Below are 17564 nucleotides of genomic sequence, written 5' to 3'. Positions count from 1 at the left end.
AAGAAGGTGCTCTGATCAGATGAAACCAAAACTGAGAGCTTCGCCCAACACGCAAGACACCACTTCTGACAGAAATCTAACATTGCAAACAACCCTAAATATCTGATGCCCATAAAGTCTCTGCACAAAACAAAATTCATGTTGTAGTTATGTTTTCCTCAAGAAATGTGAAACAGCAAAGCTTGAACTGACCACATTAGTAAAAACACTGAATGAGAATCAACACGGAGGGAAAAAAAGCTCTTTGTGTTGCTGTTCTGTCGCTCCACTGTCTATGACTCCTTGACAATGCCGTCTGTTACAGTTTGCTAATCCAGACTGAATGACTGACTGTGCTGAAAAATGCACACACACACACACACACACGCATGCACACACACGCGCAACAGCTGGTGAATCATTCGGCAAGCAGACTCAGTAGTTTTCCTGTGTGTTTTAGTACACAGGAACATGACCCATATTCATAAAAAAATGAAAATATTTATCTGTATTTTCAATTGACTAATTTATGTCTCCTATAGAATGTAAATATTCTTTTCAATGTCTGAAAAATAGTTTGGCTTTTATATTTTCTGTATGTAACCTTTTTACATTATAACATTGAATGGTTTGATAGAATCTGAACTTTACTATCCATCAAATCTATGGATTTTGATGTGTAGGTACTTGAAAACAATTGCAGCAATTTGGTTGATTTCTATTTAAATCTAAATGTTTTTTCCAAACAAAATTTTTAACATTAAGTCCACTGATTATAGGAATAATTTTTTTTAAAATCAATTAACTGGACTCTGCTTATGTATATTTTGCGTTCTTGCTGAAAACTGTAGAAAAGACATCCTATAAATGAGAATAGAGACTTCTTATTGTTGGGAAACCTGCACCAGTCAAGCAGTTAGAGAAGGATCTTAATGTAACGCAGAGGTAGAAACTTCAAAATAAACTCAGCACAAACATCTGGCGATGTTCAGTCTATCACAATCAATAAATGCTTGGATAGGATCACGAGGATTTCAAGTTCCAGGTCACTCCTCAAATGTAAATATAGACCAGATGAAAAGAAAAAAAAAGCACCAGGAACAGGTTGACATTGGTTGGATCAGATGCTGGAATACTCTGCTGTCACACCGTTAGTCAAAGCAATAAACACATCAGGATGAGTGCAGCTGACAGACTCATGGTGAAGTCTGGGGGAAAAACCCCCCAGAAAACTTTTGAAATTCAAGATCAACTACAGCAGTAGTGTCCTGCTACTATACTACGATACGAAGCACCCAGCTACCAACACAGCACATTCAGTAATGTGGAAGCCTGAGTTAGGTAACAGAAGAGCAGCAAACCCACACATTACAGGCAAGTGAACTGGTGTCCAACTGACCACATGGTACTGGTGTCACATTGCTGAACCACCTGGATGAGAGCGCTGAAGAGTTGCTTAATATAAAGACGACATTCTGACTGTGAAGTTCAACATGGCCGCCTCCTGTTGACCACCAGAGTGGAGTAATGCAACTTGTGGAAAATCTTCAATCATGCACTCAAACAACATTACATCATTCTGTGCTTTAAATTACAAAGACTGCACAACTACAAGCGAGCAAGACACAATTTCCATGACAACTGAAACGGACAGACAAACACAGGGGTGATATGTACCGAGTAAAACTCGGCCTGTAAAGTTTAAAATAAAACCAGCAGAAAGACCACTGTACTCACTCATGGTGTCTGGAGCCCGACAACCACCTACTCTCCTGTCCTTCAGTCACATTTTCCACTGGTCCAGGAGAGGGACAGAGGGGACAGAGAGAGAGAGACGGAGCTGGGAGGGTGAGGCACAGGAAGAGCTAGTGAGCGGCTGCTAAAAGTTTTCGGACAGCTCTGTGTGTGTGCGAGACAAAAAGAGAGGAAAGAGGGGAGGGACGAGTGGAGCGGAGAGGAGAGAGACCCGAGCCAAACTGGTCTGTCATGCCTGACATGCCGATGACGATAACCCCACGGACCGCCCTGCCCCTTGCTCTCTAGCGTTCTCCCTCACCCTTAAAGCCGACAAACCTGGTGGGGCACTTCCTATGCCCCGGCCACCGCCCACACCCCCATACGAGCGGAGCGTATCACAAACTTTCTACAAGCCCCTGATCCTTTGCAAACAGAGTGAGGTAACGGCATGCCCGACCCTGTTCACGACCGTCTGCCTGCATCAGCCTCTGGGTTGGGAACCAGATGCTTGAAATGTGTGGGAGGCAGTGAAATTTAACACTTTAAATACTGTATGTCTTTCTTTTTTTTTTTTGTAATCCTCCGTGTGTCGAGAATCGGTCTGAGCCAGCATTTGAGCGGCAGAGCAACAAGTCAGTGGAAAAGATTACAGCAATAATCATCAACCTGGCTAACATGGGCAAAGCCACACCAGAAACTCTGCCAAATCACAGCCTTTTTCTTCATAGAATCCCATAAACACCAGGATTTGGCAGAGAAAAAAAACTCGATTTGAGTTCTAATGCTCTAAAGCTTATGTAGGAGAACCTCAGAGGGCACAGAAATAACTACAGTCATCAGAAAGGCAAGATTAATGATAATTTTATGTTTTACATACAAATAATTATCTACGTCACTTTATATTTACTAATATCATAATTCTTTATAAATATAGCTAAAAAATGTCTAAGTTATCGCAGATTCATTGTGTGCAACATGCCTTTCCCACAGAACTGCTTGGACTACAATAATGAGTTGGTCTATTGATGCACCATGGTTTTAATGCAGCATCAAATATTTTTAACAGGTAAAGAGATGGTAAGATATTAAAGTTATTAAGAAACTGCAACTAAATTGCCAAAACGGCAGACGATAGCCAGAAACCGCTTTTTCAATGAGATCCTGTAGTTGAGATATCTGGGGGTCTATGTTTCATACGGACCCAAAGGAGACAGAAAGAATCACTTTTTAATTATTTTGATATTTATTGCACATTACCTTGCATCCGCCAACAATCACCAATTTTCTTACAGGTACCATGTTTTCCTAATAACTTGCAACCCTAAGTCACACTCAGGTAGGCTCTAAATAAATTTAATCCTGAATTAGAAGTTTGTGAAAATAAATCAGGACAATTTGAGAGTATTTCTGCCTGCCTAGATGCAATAATCACAGTTCATAAAACAATCACTTCCAAAGTGTGAGCCTGTGTTTTGGATAAAAACAGATAATGCCAACTATTGGCCAAGCTAAAACACTGATGCGTGATTAAGGTTTTGCCAATGAAACTGTTTTAATTCCACAGAGATTGGATTCTTGCATAACTCTGTCGGTGTTTCAATCAAGTCCTCTGTCTCCTTTCTTTCTAAGGGTTCTCCTCTCCTGGCCGTGTCCCATAATTTCACTGCGACTCCCCTCATGCCTTACATCACTGCTGGCTGCTAACCACAGACAAATAACCTCATACCCAGGAAGTGCACCATGGCAACAGGCCGTCCTATTCATCACATTGTGTTCATTCATCTTCTGGATTTACTGACTGGGGAGATTTAAAGGCGACAGGAAATCAAGTGAGAGGGAAAATAAATAAATAACGTGATGGAGCGTTAGGAGGCATCTCAACATTTCATTCATGAGCTGAACTATAAATTGTAAAACTATTTGGATTGCTTTTTATGCTGTTATCACAACAAACCAGCAGAGGGCAGCACATATCTGGTCTCTAGAGGTTTTGCCTTTGTGAAGGATGATGGGAAAGGCACATGATCCCAGTAAAAGTTTCCACAGCATGTCCCTTATTTCAGCATGTGATTTTGTACAGCAGACAAGTACATTTTGCAAACTGGCTTGTGCAAACGATGTTGGCAAGACTTTAAAAGGAACCGTGGAAAAATATCGGAGCGTCTCCCTCCAGGGCCTACAAAGACGTGTGTATGCTTTTTTCATGTTTCAAGGTCAATCAAAAACTACACTGTTTTACTCAGGACTAACTATCGTAAGATCAAGGCCTGAAATCAACTGCAAATCTTTAGCGTAGTTGAAGTTTTCTGCAAGAAAGCTATTAGTGGAAAGTGAGAATGTAAATATTTTAAAGGACCTTCAGGCTAGATATACAAAACCACAATTTAGAATAGCAACATTAAGAGAACTACAAAAACTCATAACTGATTTGCATATATATGTTTATAGTGACCAGAGTTCAAATCTGAAACCTATAAAAAAGAATGCATGGATGGTTGTCCCTTTCATGGGAAAATGTATTTTACGAATTGTAACGTTTTCCAGGACCTTGAAAAATACGTACTTACATGATGGATGCTTGAAATCAGAGCAACATCTCTGCCATGTTTACTAATGGCATTCTTTGTGAAAGTTTGTGAGTGTAGGATAGAGAGACATTGCTGTTCAAATAATAAAAGGAACTGAGGTCATGAACATATTTAGAAGGGAGGGACTTTTCCTGCTTTTATGAACAAGAAAGAAGAAAGCGCTCAATCACTGCAACGCTAAACAAAAACCCTGCTGATGGAAATGAGGCAACTTTTATCTGGAGTGTGTTCAGCTCCTAAGAATCTCAGACATTACAAGTGGCTTTTGGAATTTGCTTACTTCAGAAACAATGTCAAATGTAAGAAGACAACAGCGCAGGAGTAGTTAAAGCTGCTAATTAAAATAAAAATAAGTTATACTGTCTCCACTGAGATCAAATTGTCTCTTTCTGAGTGTAATAGCTGAGGTTTGAAAACAAGTAGTGGAAATGGGTAAAAAAAAACCTGATAAACTACTGGGAGCTCCTCTCTCTTTCACATGCTCATTTCTACACAGAGCTGAGGCCCCCTGAGGCTCCGCTGACAGGATGTGACATTAAAACAGGGTCAGAAACAAACAAACTCTTCCCACTACATATCGCCTTCAACATGTTCTTTCGCCTGCAGTATTCATCCAACCGTCTGAGATTGAGAGCTTGTAACTCTGCAACTTTTAAAGGGAGATATGTTCTGGTGCACACCTTCTAAAACATGTCAACACAGCCAAATGGACTTTTAAAGCTGTGCATATTTGAGAGATGAATTATATATACCTAGCCACAAAGTGCTGCTTCAGCAAAGCCAAATGGACTCATGTAAGCTACTGACTGCAACTTTGGGTGATGATATATGCGTCAACATTACCAGTAATGGTCTCGGCATCTTTGCAGGTGGCCTTGATCTCCTCAAGTGCAGCAGGCACACTGACGTACTCCTCCTCCTTCTCCTCCCACTCTTCCGCACTGGCTAATAGCAGCTCTGGTCCGTGGAGCTCAGGTATGCCTCTGTGATCCGAGGAGTGTTCAGGGGCCGGGGCGGTGGAACAGGAATGGGTGTCGGGAGGCTGAGTCCTCGGGTCCAGCTTGGCGCTGAATGGTCACCGATTTAAAACAGGACTAGCCATGGAGTAAGCTCAGATCCACAAAAAGTCACACTTGATTTGTCTTGTGCGCATCTTTAAACCAGAGAGGTAAACGTGATTTCGCACTGACTCAGCAGCACAGGTCAGATGACGCAGCCGATGAACCTGGAGTGCTCACTCACTTTGGAGTTAAGAGGAGTCACTTCATACCTGGAAGAAAAAGAAGGGCGGAAACACAGAGGATAGGAAGAGTTTTTAAAATTTCACATCATTTATGAAGCCTGATTTATACAGAAAAAAATGGAGCGAGAATTTATGCCCAAACTCAGAATTTCAGTTCATCTCAGCCAGAAAACATCTGTTATTACTAAAAGCTATAAAGCTGCCAGATCAATCCACGTCATCTGCTGAATATGAGTCTGACAGGATAATTTTCTAAACACTTAAACAAAGAAAAGCACATGAATTAACTATTTCAATGCTGTCATCCAAGTTACAGCCTGTTATACACCCGACATCCTCAAACAATGTTAGCTTAGCATGTAGCACAAACATTATTCAGCTGTGTTAAGAGCAACAAACCAAAAAGTCTTTGTGAAAATGTAGACATTTAACATTTGTTAAAGTTTTGCGTCACATGGTAGAAACATTTTCAGTTTCAGTTGTTTAAAGTTCCTAAAATGAACTAAAATTGTGCATGTCTGACTAGCTGTTAGCATTCCAACACTGAGGATTTCTTCCCTTCCAACAAACTCACTGCACTATATGATTGTTCTTCTACACCTTAAAGGAATTGTTGCAGAAACGTTTCACATCACTTGGAACAAACTATCCATTTACATATGCCAGCTGTAAATGTATTTACTATGGAGAAGCAAGAAAGACTCCCTGTGTTTTTTTTCCCCATCAAAGCCTTCTTAGACAATGGACAGTAATTATTGGCGATGCTGATATGTAGACATGGACAAAGTTTTTATAGACACACTAATCTGCAACTGTCACATACACTGAACACATGGTCAAAGGGCAAATAATTATAGACAAGGTTTCACGTTCTAAAAATGTTGACAATTAACTTAATCATTTATAAAATAATCACAGCCACGACAGAAATAAAATATTTCAGTTTCTTTGTTGGGAGCAGTACAACATACGACATGTCTACTGATGAGACAAAAACATCATCACCTCACCTGAAACTGGTAATGTAAGTAGATGTGAAAAAAAATATTGTAAACATCAGCATCACTGGTGACAAATGTTATTTTTTTGCATTTTGAACTGAAAACATTTGTTACACACCATGCTCATTAATACAGATAGGGTGATCATTGATCCCCACTTTTACTTCTGATGTACATAATGTCCTGACTTGTTGCTGATTAACCTTTCGAAATCATTGTTCTCTAAAAGGAAACTTGGCGACCAAGTTAAAAGACAAATTTAAAGTAAAACAGAAATCAAATACCGTGCAGTAAGCTGTCATCCTATGCCAAAGAGAAACTGTTTTTATTCATACCAACCAATCAGTAAACACACTAACCACCCTTAAAGTCTCACAATATCATTATTATTCCCTGCAAGTATTAATCTACAACTATGCTTGTACGTCTGACAGGTTTTCCTGTTCCACTCTAGTTTCCTCTGAGACATATTGAGTTAGAACATATGGATCATAGTGGAAAGCAGAATTAGGCCACAGTTTCCATTATTTAGGCGCAAACAATATCCAAAAGCCCAAACACTGTTGCTAATGGCAACATACATAAAACACAAGGAAAATACTAGCTTCTTTAGGTCAGGACCCAAAACAGGTTTGTAAGACAGTGTTTTTATAAATCTACTGTTTTCTTTCAGAGTTACTGAACTGTTAAAAGGTAAAGCAAATGAAGGGTGTGCCACTGTTATACAGCCCATTTGTGACTGATATTCTGGCCAAACAACCATCCATTCAACAATACCAGGATCTTAAATGCTGTGACCATAATATCTCTACAGAATAACATGGTCGGGTGGAGTTTTAAAGGAAACTCCACATTACAGTGTGCCAGTGGAGCTAGAGAATACAATACTAAGTGCAGGACAAGGTGTTATTTTTATGTGTAAGAATACAACTTTTTTATTAACTTGTTCTTAGGATATGTTCATAACTGACAAGGTAAAGTTGTTTTTTTTTTCCGTTTTACAAAAATCTCTGTTTACAAAGCTAAGTCTATAACCTTTACTTTCTATCAGGCATTTCTACCTTTGAATCAAACAGCAATGAAAAAAAAGAAAAATGTCAACATAAAATATGATTGAAAACTTTAGTAAGGTAAAGTAGTGAGTAGTATTACTTTATCCGGTTCTAGCTCTAGTCATTAAATTTCTGATTTTAGCTGAAGACTCTCGACAAGATATTTAATCCAAGTCGTCTAGAAATGAACACACGTGATTAGTAATGCTTTCTGTTGCTCAGCCACTCCTTACTGTAGCTAAAGCCCTAACAATTCGCACAGTCTGACAAACCACAAATATTCATTTTCAGTTCCTCAAAAAAAAAAGAAAAAGAAAACTAGAAACGCACCACCCAAACTTTAGCTGGTAACTCTGTTAAACTTATTGTACTCCCTTCTGAACTTATCAGGTTCACCTCTGTGCTCTTTAAGTTTCACAACTTGCACTCTGTCAGACCTTGAGTTCTTCAGCAGCACAGAAACCGCAAACACGCCGAAAACAAACCTATTTTCACAACATAAGATCCCATACCCTGCAAAGAAAAATCTGACGAGGCCCACAGGAAGCGCTGTCATGTTGTGTCACATACAGAAACCTAAGTGAGTTACAGCACACAAATCCTTTTCAATGTGAACTCTGAGCTGCAAGGTCAGCACAACATGCTAGATGAATATCGTCAAACAGAGCAAACGCACAGTGGTACAGGATGTGTGGAGTGGTGCGATCTGTTCTTGTGTATTATCAGTGTCCCAATGATCAAAGCCTTTAAATGAGATCCCTAAGTTAATGATATGATATGTACAGTAGGGCAAATAATGTGAAAAGCACACAACATGAAGTGCCAATAAAAACATGGACAACACAATGGTCCAAATTTCTTATCCGATAATCAGGACGTTCTGGTTGAGCAGCCTTCCATCGTTTTAACATTAAAATACCAATTAACTTAACTATGCAGCTGACCGGGGTCTGTATGAGAACAGGTTCTTATCGGTCAAACAATCAGCCTGGCTAAAAGGTTTATACCATTAGCCTGTGTGCTGCTAAGCACACACCCCCAACAGTCAATACAACAGGCTGCAGCAGCACTCTTTACAACCCCAGAGATCAGATGTGTCCTTGCTCCAGGAGATCTCCAAACTTTCAAAAGCAGATCATGCAACACTCATTAAAGTCCTGAGTGTTCATAACAGCTGAAATATGAGCTGGTATGAAAAACTTGATCAAGTGGTGTGATGACAGAATTGTGTCGACATACTACAACTGATAAAGTGTCACAGAAGTGAAGTCTAAAAGCAGGAAACACAGAGCTACCCTATACAAAGGCAACTTCCGGTTGTATTTGTTGTAAGCTGAGAAAAACAGCAGATGTCCTTCTTATGCATCTTTTTTTTCTTTTTTTTTTCTCCGAAGAGTTTTTGCGGCGCTAGTGGCTCGTATTTTTTTTTTAGACAGTAGGCAGACAGGAAGAAGGGTGAGGAGAGGGGGGAAGACATGCGGCAAAGGTCGTCGGGACCGGGAGTCGAACCCGCGACATCCGCGTCGAGGACTAAGGCCTCCATCCCTGGGGCGTGCTAACCCCCTGCGCCACCACAGCATGCCCCTCTTATGCATCTTTGAGACAGGGATAATAAAATTTTGCCTCATGGGGCATTTGCAGCCCTATGAATGGTGGAATCCTAAAATGGGCCAAATCTGGTCTCTACGCTGAAGTGATTGATGGAGACTACTTTGTCTTCTAGGGAGAAATTTTCAGGCATCTTCTTTAAATAAATTTTAAAAAAATGATAGGTACAACAAAAGGCGCTTCTCTTATCATCTAGGTTTCTGCATTCATCTTAATTTTGTATTAAACAGAACCACAAATATCTGGCAATGTTTGACTTGACTTTCTGTCAGGTTCCTCAAGAGATTTCAGGCATTCGATTCTGGTACACTCTGAGAAAAATACAGTTATTTTACACAATGTGAACCTGTGATATGAAGGTCAACTCAGGAAGCTCCATATTCACCATTATCCACTTTGTGATCAATGGGTCCAATCGATATCCCATTGTGTCGTCTGTGACACATGGAGAGCTGATAATGGCACAGGGGTGAGTGCTACTACATTTAAATTTTATCTTATGAATATCAGTGGGTTGGCTGTACAGTTGGACCAGAAGTTTACATACACCAAATAAAAATGCCCAGACACCTCTTCTCCTCACTGTCTAAAACGAAAGACCAAATTTCTCTTGTTTTAGGTCAGTTGGAATGACCAAAATTATTTAGACGATCAAAATGCCACAATAATGAAAGAAGTAATATGCAAGAATACATCTTCATAATCTGAAGTTTACAAACAGTATGATTTTCTGCCTTTTTAAGGAATGAAAGGTAGCCCAGAAGATGATGTCATGGCTTTGGAAACTTCTAAGAGGTCAACTGACGCATTTGAGCTAATTGGAGGCACACCTGCATTTATGGTCCACTTTAAGGCCACACCTGGAACACACTGCTTTCCTGTTTGACACGACGGGAAAGTCAAAAGTAATCTGAGGAGAATTGTGGAGCTGCACAAGTCTGGCCCATCCTTGGGAACAATTTCAGGATGCTTGAAGGAGCGGCTTTCATCTGTTGAAACAATTACAAGCATGTCTACACATGATGGAAATGTCCAAACATTGTGTGTTTTGGTCTTGTTTTATACCCCAGAACACAAGCCAAAGACCTTACATGAAGATGTAAGAGTGTCATTATTCGCAGTGAATGGGCAGAAAGGCCACTATAGCCAGGATGAAGCCTTTACTCCAAAAGAAACAAGCCAAATCACAGTGTGCAAATGCATACTGGGTCAAAGACCTACATTTTTATTTGGTGTAAAATTCTAAGTTCGACTTATATTGTAGTTCATATCAGAGTCAAAAACTCAAGCAATGAAGGCAGCGAAGACCATCACCACACATAAGCAAGTACAGCAATTGGTTGTCATGGACACTGAATAGAGACTGGACATGAGATATTGTTGACAGATTTATTAGGCAAATCCAACTGCTGCTCAGGAGACTTAGTCAAGCATTTCTGATATCCATGAAGGCCACCAGTTCATGCTGCACAAAGTTCTTTGCGAACTGAAATGTAGCTAATAAAATGTAGGACAATAACTAGTTTAACTTGACCAACGCTGATACTGTCCTGTCCTCAAACAGAGTAGTCATCAGATGTGGGAGTATTGCTGAGAAACTCCCAAGAGACAAACCATGTCATTGATAAAAGCTTTGTGTAGTCTGTTTTTGAGAAGTATGTATCATAGCTACTGTAAGTTTTTCATATAAATTGTAATCGGAATGAGTTGTAGGCTCATGCTTTGCATTGGCTATGCAGTTAAAGATTTTGAGGTATCTTCGTTTCACGAGAGCGAAAATCCTTCCAGTTCTGGTTCCTTATTATTTACATCGCAGTGCAAAAGGTCTGTGAACATCCCTATTCTCCTGACCTTCAGGAGATAAATAGTAATTTGCTTCATCCTCAATTTGAACTGAACAAGAGGCAACATGTTCAGACAAGACAACATGGATTGTGTAACTAGAAAGGTACACATTAGTAGGAGTGGAGCAAAGTCTCTGTTGTTCATGTGACAGCTGTCTTTCAGAGCTGCCACAGAGTCTCAGCACCTTATCAGTGGTTTGAGTATTATACGTTTCCAGGTGTGAACAGCGGTAGGTTTACAAAGAGTAAACACGACTGGATTCTGTGTAACAAGACAGCCAGAACTGAATATCTCATTCTGTTTAATGCATACCACATCACAGTAGTTTTCATGTCTATGAGTTACTTCTCCATCAAGCAGAAATGGTTTTCAGGCAGTTTTCCTCCTCCGAACAAGATAAAAAGAAAGAAAGAAAATCTTTTTTTTTTTTTTAAATCATGGCTTTCATATCCGTCCTGCTTCATTTTAATTCTTCACAATACTCTGTGTAGTTAACACTTTGCAAGGCCTCATTTATTCATCAATATCCAGCTTCCAATGACAGCCTCTAACATGCATTTAAGCTATTCTGAAGTGATGTTATATTTACCCTGTAGAAGTCTTAGGAGTCCTTTAACAGCTCATGTAAACAACAAATACACACCCTCATACACTATCACTGTCTACACCACTGCAGTGACAGAATGTGTAAAACAAAAATGTAAATGGGACCCACACAAAAGGCTGCAATTATATACGAGCATTGTGTCATTATCTAGGACTGCACAATATCAGGATGACATAATTGCTCTATAATGGTTTAACTTTATTGCAATGACAACATTGGATGTGGTTAACAAACATTTTCCGCAATCCTCCCTCTTTTTGTCATCAAGATGTTGCCACCATAAATATGAATTTATGGCATCTCAGCACTTTATATCACAAGGTTCTTCAACATCAGTCCTTGAGAGACCATGTATTACAATTTTGAAGTACATTCCTGCTCGAAATGGCCGAGCTACTTCCTTAGCATGCCGCTACGTTCTGCAGAGGTCTGGTAATGAAGCATCCATGTGATTCTGGTGTGCTTTATCACCAACACATGTAATAGTTGCAAGACAGTAGCTCTCCAAGACTGGAGTTGGGGACACCAAATGTATCAAGTATAAGTATGAAGGCTATAATAACAACAATAACCTTTATTTAACCAGATACAAAAACCTCCTTGAGATCTAAAATCTCTTTTTTTTTAAGATAGCAGCACTGTTTACAAATATCAATACTCACAAAAGTCAATTTATCAGAAAACATACTCTATTAGCATTCAGAGTGTGAATACTAATAGTTATTCATATGAAAGCCAACCAAATATTATACAAAAGCTTCCTGAGACTCGCCACAGTAGGATGCAACAGTTTACGCTGACATCAATGTCTTAAGAAAGGGCGGTGATTATTATATTAATGATAGCAATAAACTAACATATAATTAAGAAAAAAATTTAAAAATCAGCTCGTTTTCAGCAGCAGCTGGTGGTTATGAGCTCATAATTCAGAGCTCATAGGGAGTGCTTTGGACAACTATGCATGTATCGGTGTTCGTGTTATCAAGGATCCTCTCAACTTCAGGTGACCCGTGCATAGAAAAAACAGCAGGAAAAAAAAAAACATGGCACACAAAGCACTGCGCCCATGTTACAAACTACATAAATGTCTCTCTGCTAAGCTCCGTTTCCTAACACCACGTTGGGAAATGTTACCAAACAGACCTGCGCTGTGTTAACAAGCCGATTACGTCAGCGGAGAATGTATGAATCTTTGTGTGCACGGTGATGCAAATTACAGACAGAGAGTGGTTGGAGATAAAAGGAACATGAACAAAAAGGAGAAAATCTCGTCTGCCCTTCGTGTCCATTTAGTGTCTCTGATGTGTTTCGTTCAGCTGCGCTCACAGAGACCTCACAAAAGGTGCATGGCAACAAGCCTTTTGTTTTCCCCTTACACGCTCAAATTTGGCTAGCTTGTCTTGCCAGACAAAACATATCTGCCACCATTACTCATAGGGAAACACAGCCTTTACAGGAAGAAAACACAAGAGAAGTAGGGAAGCTGGTTGATGGATTTTAAAATTCACCAAATCACGTGATAAAAGGGGGTCAAAATATCCTTTTTCTCAAACTCCGCCACTCATTTCTTGATGGAGTATAACACTTTTAGGCCATGGCACTATTGAAAAATGAAAGTGAGGTGTTTTGGAAATGACAATGTTCAACTATTTTAATAGCAACCTGCTTATTAGCTCCAGTAAACGGACCTGTACTTCAGAAAGGAAGAAGTGATGTTATAAATAAAGAACTGAACGGAAACAGTGAGGTACTGAGAGATGTTGTGCCTGTGCAAAATGTACTCACACAAATGAGACCAAACTTCAACTTTTGGGTCTACTTACAACAGCCCACATTTTCCCAGCGGTTGCTGATTTAGTTCAGGTCATGAACTGCAACACAAGTAATTTAGCAGCTTCTAGTTTCACCGTAAAAGTATAAATCCAATTCTTCATCCATGTTATTTTTAAGTGGCATGACACAGTTCTGGCAGGTTTCCATGAAGGAGATGGGGCCTGTCCCTGGGTCCCTCTGTGACAGACCGTGTACAACTCAAGCATTTGCAATGGCACGGAGTGAGAGGGTCAGCTGCGCATGCGCTACGATTGATCTCTTCAGAAAAACAAGACCAAACAGATAAAGTAGAAGAATCAACATGGTCCCTCACTACTATCCACACAATCTACAACGCTTCAGTGAGTGAGCAGAACAGCAGCAGAGCAATTACAAGCCAATACATGTGAAATGCTGGAATACTGAACCAAATGTGCTGTATTGAAAGGTAGATTAGCTGGTCTTCCTCTAAAGTCATTTAAATTTGACTAACTAATCCTCTTCTTACTTTCTGTTACATTTGCTGTATACATGTACATGTTTTAGAGCTTTTCGCAGCAGCATTCCCCCCGGTTGTGGGTGAAAAGTTGCATATTTTTGATATCACACAAATAACCAAAACTTACCGAGCCACATGTCTTTGAATACACGAGGCTTGGCTGTGTGAATGTTTACAATACGTTGGTGACGGTGTCCAATATTAACACCCGACCAGTCTGTGTTTTATCTGACCTTCAGGTTACGTGTTTGGAGTCCAGTCCAGGTCGTGTGAACACTCTCTGCAGACACAGAGGAGACTGTGAGCCCTGCTGTGTGTCAGAGTACGGCTGACAGCATGTGAAGCGTCCACAGATCATGTGCCGTTAGTTGGCAAACTAGCTGGAACCTTATTTAGCTTCTTAGAATTGGCTGAGAGAGAGCCACCGCTTCAGCTGTGCAGCCAATAAGTGCAAAAAAACAAAAACAACAACAAAAAAACCCCCAAAAAACGGACAAAGTTAATCATTTTCAAGGGTTGGTTGTAAATCAACTATACCAAATATACATACATTTAGGGTTGTTTTTAAGGTCTGACTTGTTGATATTTAATTGTCAGAACTATAACACACCAGAAAAAAGTGCAATGGATATTTTGACAAAGATATTTACTTTAGATTTAACATTAAAAAAGAGAAATCACAACATATTCCTCGATTTATGCCTCAAAATATAAAACAATATGCAATCACAATACCTTTGGTGAACATTGCCATGTCACTACTTGCGATGGACATTTGTCCTCTCAGGTTCCTTTTGTTCATGATTGGCTTGCAAATTTAAATTTGAATAAATATCTACCTTTGTTCGTTTTCATTTGCATAGTAAAGACAGATTTAGGTCAGATTTGTGCCACGATCGTTTCAAGTCACTTGAGCCAACATAGTCCAAATGTACTAATAAAATATGTCCAGAACTTTACTGAAACCCCTACACTTCGATAACGCCTGACAACTTGATCACTTATAATCTCAGTGAAATCGTCAGAATGTCTTCTAAGAGTGAACGGAAGAAGCCGATACCATCCTTGGAATAACACTTTTTACGGGTTTTCTGGACATCAACATGATTTTCCTTGGCAAAGATCGGAGAAAGAGACAGAATAACATCCTGATTAGAGGTTCGCCGATGAGTTCCTACTTCCTAAACTTTGCATCAAAGTACTCATCCTTTGGTTCAACACATAAAACTTTCACATTTACTTTTACAATCTAAAATGAGTAATCAAACAATGAAATACTTCTTACTGCTTTGTGGCGTAAAAGCTCCCAGAAGAGAGAAAGCAGCTCCGTTTTATCTTCACCGGTGGGGGACTCTGCTTACTGAGCCGTGATGCTCGAGTCTGAACGATCACCATCAACTAACTGGAACTAAAGTATCACCACTAACAACCATAAATATTAAAAAACGGATGCAAATTCTATCCCTAAGTAAGAAAGATACATATTCTATACACTTAGCAGCTTGTTTTCAGTTTATATATATATATATATCAATGACTTATTTAGCAGAAGTAAGGAGCCGCTTGTTGAACACGCTGTTTAGAGCCGCGTCAACCGCAAGAAACGAAGAGTTAGTTCCTGTTTGAGAATTTTCAAAATAAACTGCATCCTAAACCATCCAACTTGAATTTTATTTTCTAGTCTAATTTGAAAAACAGTTTATCTTGGTTTAACAGTAACACAGGTAGACAGACAGTTAGACAGACAACTATAAACTTTGCCTTTGAGCCAATTAAAGATGGGCATCATAAGAACAGTGTTCAAAGACTTTTGTATATTTTGCAGTCTGACAGTTTTGTCTAAAACAGACTTTTAGAAACAATTTGAATGATCCTACAGTGAGGTCACGTAATCAAAGAGTTTGGTCCAAATTGTTTCCTTTTATTTTAATTACTGCTACTGTTTCTTCAAATATAAAACTCCTTCTACAGTAGGACATGAAAGGTTTTTTTGTTTTTTTTTACATAAACCAACTCAAAATCAGGGGAATGTGAGGTCAGGTGGCCGGGATGAACAAAACATTTACTCAGTAAGTTCTGCATAGAGCTGCCACGAGTTTGATTCTCAATAACTGCCCCATAACAGGGCTCTAGTGCCACAAAATCCTTAAAAAACAAACAAACAAAAAAACTAAGTTGTGATTACAAGTTGTAAAAATGACAAAGATTTATTAAGTAGAATTTTAATTTCTTGGACATTTGAGTAAGCACTTTCATTTTGTGTGTTGTTTGTCCAAAAAACAAAACAAAAAAAACAAAAAAAACAAAGTCTTGTAATTATGGAAATATTTCAACCACAATCTGCAACCATATTATATTACCTCATTATATTAAAGCGCCAATGCATTTTGTTTCCGATTTTAGCCTGTGAGAGTTATCTCTGTCTATTATCTCTGACGGCCACATCAAGGCCTAGATACTTTGAAAATCACTATTGATTTATTTTATTCTATTTAGTAAAATAAGTCATACTTCAATTAGATAGATCAGACAACGTTTTTGGCTTTACAGAGGCAAAACACAGCGGCTACTTTTATTTTGTTGAATAAAATATGCCTACAGGAAGCTGTTCCGTCTAGTGCCATTGTGTAGCCTTACTGGTCGGTACATTTGAATTCTGGAGAGTATCAGGAAGAAGTCTGGTGCCCCCTAGCGGAGGTTGGTAACTACCTTGAGCAAACTTGCTGTAACTACAAGCACACGGTGTTTGTTTCCCTACTAAAGCATAACTTCCCCATGTGTCTTCATACGTGTATGAATATACTCAAGCACTGATTGCTCCCATAACTTGGTTGTTAGCCAAAATAATCGCCGCTGTTTTACGATACATGTCGCCAAAATAAATAAATAAATAAATGAATAAATAAATAAAATTGTGGACCCCCCCCCCACCCCCCCCTCGCCAAACATTTTCTATATTTTTTTATTCTTCCCCATGCTTCGTCTGTTGTCTGCAGTCTGGTATCCTAGCAACGCAGGAATATTCCAGTTACGCAGGGGGTGTGGAACAAAACCATTAAAGCGCTTTTAATAAAACAGAAGTTTATCCTGAATATTATGCCAAAAAAAATGTCCAGCCCACGTAAACACGCTTCTTAATACACATTTCATAACCACAACAAGCAAAGTGAATCCTAATATTCAGATAAATAATTACAAACCTCCCTCTTCCAGCCGGAAATACGTGGTCCATGAGGCTTCCGCTGACCAACAGCGGGTTGTTGAAGAGGTAAGTTTGAAGGTAGTTGAAAACAATAGACTGCTCAACACCATAGTCTGAAATACTATAGTCACCATTAAATTAGCACAGGGTTAATGCTAATATATTAGTTTTTTAGTGTTTACCAGGGTTTTTGTCGAGTTCGGTTACCTGCGAATTCGGTGTCATAGTAGCTCACCGTTGGTGTTTCACGCAAACAGTTAACGCCTGACAAGAAAACGTCACATAATATTCACCGCATACACGTTAGCTGTTTTAGTAAACTAAAACGACACAGTTTTAGTTTAATAATATATGTGTCAGCATGTGTTACTGCTGACTGTGTGGAGAAAGT

At 39.3% G+C, this 17564-nt stretch overlaps 2 protein-coding genes across 6 annotated transcripts in view; one reads left to right on the top strand and one right to left on the bottom strand.

Moving 5' to 3' along the window:
- Positions 1 to 5378, bottom strand: part of trak1a (trafficking protein, kinesin binding 1a) — a 34595-nt gene extending 29217 nt beyond the window's left edge. The window contains exon 1 of one of the 3 annotated variants that reach the window (XM_032558400.1): positions 5148 to 5378. Coding sequence is in view for 2 of the 3 variants with exons in the window: in XM_032558401.1 (XP_032414292.1) it covers positions 1717 to 1720 (4 nt within the window). In the remaining variant the exon portion in view is untranslated. Of the gene's footprint in view, positions 1 to 1716; positions 2131 to 5147 lie in introns of those variants that run through there. The other 2 variants (XM_032558401.1, XM_032558398.1) reach the window with 2 other exon arrangements.
- Positions 5379 to 17183: 11805 nt separating this feature from the next.
- The window catches only part of ulk4 (unc-51 like kinase 4), an 87103-nt gene continuing 86722 nt past the window's right edge, over positions 17184 to 17564 (top strand). For all 3 annotated transcript variants that reach the window (XM_032556222.1, XM_032556232.1, XM_032556212.1), the window contains exon 1: positions 17184 to 17239. The gene's annotated coding sequence lies outside the window, so the exon portion shown is untranslated. The remainder of the gene's footprint in view (positions 17240 to 17564) is intronic.

Source organism: Xiphophorus hellerii, chromosome 3 (genome assembly GCF_003331165.1).
Source record: "Xiphophorus hellerii strain 12219 chromosome 3, Xiphophorus_hellerii-4.1, whole genome shotgun sequence".
Taxonomy (NCBI): Eukaryota; Metazoa; Chordata; class Actinopteri; order Cyprinodontiformes; family Poeciliidae; genus Xiphophorus; species Xiphophorus hellerii.
This window is presented reverse-complemented; position numbering and strand designations above follow the sequence as displayed.